General features: G+C 57.5%; 1 protein-coding gene across 1 annotated transcript; it reads left to right on the top strand.

Moving 5' to 3' along the window:
* Nucleotides 1–324: 324 nt before the first annotated feature.
* EMIHUDRAFT_122911 (hypothetical protein) lies at nt 325–931 on the top strand (the record flags this gene model as incomplete). Its single annotated transcript, XM_005785664.1, has 2 exons — nt 325–508; nt 600–931. The coding sequence occupies 2 exons, from the start codon at nt 325–327 to the stop codon at nt 929–931; spliced, it is 516 nt and encodes a 171-aa protein (XP_005785721.1).
* Between the last annotated feature and the right edge of the window lie 708 nt (nt 932–1,639).

Below are 1,639 nucleotides of genomic sequence, written 5' to 3'. Positions count from 1 at the left end.
GTTCTCCCTCCTGTCACTTCCATTGCGTCATTCGAAATTCTTTTTGTTTTAAAATTCTTTTTGCCTGTGTTAGTGCCAGTGCGCGCCAGTCCCGTGATTGATTGATGGGAAGGCGAAACACAGTCCCGTGCCCAAAAAGAAAGAAAACAGACAAGCCAAGGGAGGAATGGGAGGACGGCACGCCGCCACCACACAGGGATTTTAAGGAGAGGTGTGTGATGCGCTAGCCGTCGCCTCCGTCCTGTACCCCGAATACAAATTCTTTTTGGCACGACGCGCGCTCCGAGTCGCAGTCCCACTCCGCTGCCGCACCAGAGGCACGCCATGGGCCGCGGACGAAAGGTGGAGAGCGTCCTGAGCGAGCTGCCAGAGCCGACCGAGTCCCAAGAGATCGTGCGCGTCACTGGCACGCCCGGCGGCAACCTCGTGCAGGTCACCGACGAGGCGAGCCGCACGTTTCTCGCGCGAGTGCCGTCAAAGTTCCGCAATGTCATCTGGATCAGGATCGGTGCGTACGCCGACCCGTCATGAGAGGCCTCTCTCGCCGCGTCTCGCGTCTCTCTTGCCGCGTGACCCTGCCGCTGCCCTCGCCCCTGCAGGAGGCTACCTCATCGTCGAGCGCGAGGCGGATGAGGAGGCGGAGGGGAGGGAGGTGGGCAAGGTGCAGGCGACGCTCGTCCACTACCTGTATCGCGACCAAATCCGCCACCTGCAGAGCCGGTCGCTCTGGCCGAGCGCGTTTGCTGACGGCGACGGCGCGGCTGCCGCCGACGAGTACGGCAGCGAGGCGCTGCACACCAACACCAACCACGCGTTCCGGGACCTGCCGCCGTCGTCCGACGAGAGTGAAGGGGGCGAGGAGGGAGAGGAGGAGGAGGAGGAGGAGGAGGAGCTCGACGCTTTGGGGAACTCGGTGGTGAGGAGAGGATGATTGTTGTACATGACTTGCACGGCGCGCTTTAAAATTCTTTTTCAAGCTGGAGGGAGCTAGTGCTCCAATTATTTTTACGCGCCAGTCCCGTGCCCAGTGTGCAGTGAGCAGTGTCGTGAGATTCAGTTTTCTTCTTTTGGTCTTTTCACTACGGTGCTCGCGGATTCGACCGTTACGACTCGTATCCCCCCGCCGATCCGCGATCGTGCCCCGCCACCCTTATGAGGACAGAGGACGACGGCGCCTTCTAAAGGTCCTCCGTCGCCGGCTGTGCCTCTTTTGGTACCTGTGTCGAACCTGTGTGCTAATAAATAAATAAATAAACAAAGTGCAATGGAAAATCCAAAATCCAAATCGGAAATCGCAAACATAGAAACCCAAACACACACAGCCACGTGGCATAGGAGAGCAGGAGGTGAAAGGAGGTCAGCACAAGTCCAAGGACGCACGAGCGAGAAGCACAGCAGAGCAGACAGATGACGATCACCACCCAGCGCACGACCGCCAACTCTCCGGCGCAGGCCGCGAAGAAAATAAATAAACCAAACGAGGGGTGGGAGAACCTGTGTGGTGACTGGTGTGCGTGAGACTATTTTTGAATTCTTTTAAATTCTTTTTTTGAGAGCGCCTTCGTTGTTAATAAGAACACAGACGGATGGACATTTGCTGAAGCCACTTGAGCACTTGAGCACTGGATAGGGTCGGTTC

This window comes from Emiliania huxleyi (assembly GCF_000372725.1).
Source record: "Emiliania huxleyi CCMP1516 chromosome Unknown EMIHUscaffold_1597, whole genome shotgun sequence".
NCBI classification, from domain to species: Eukaryota; Haptophyta; order Isochrysidales; family Noelaerhabdaceae; genus Emiliania; species Emiliania huxleyi.
This window is presented reverse-complemented; position numbering and strand designations above follow the sequence as displayed.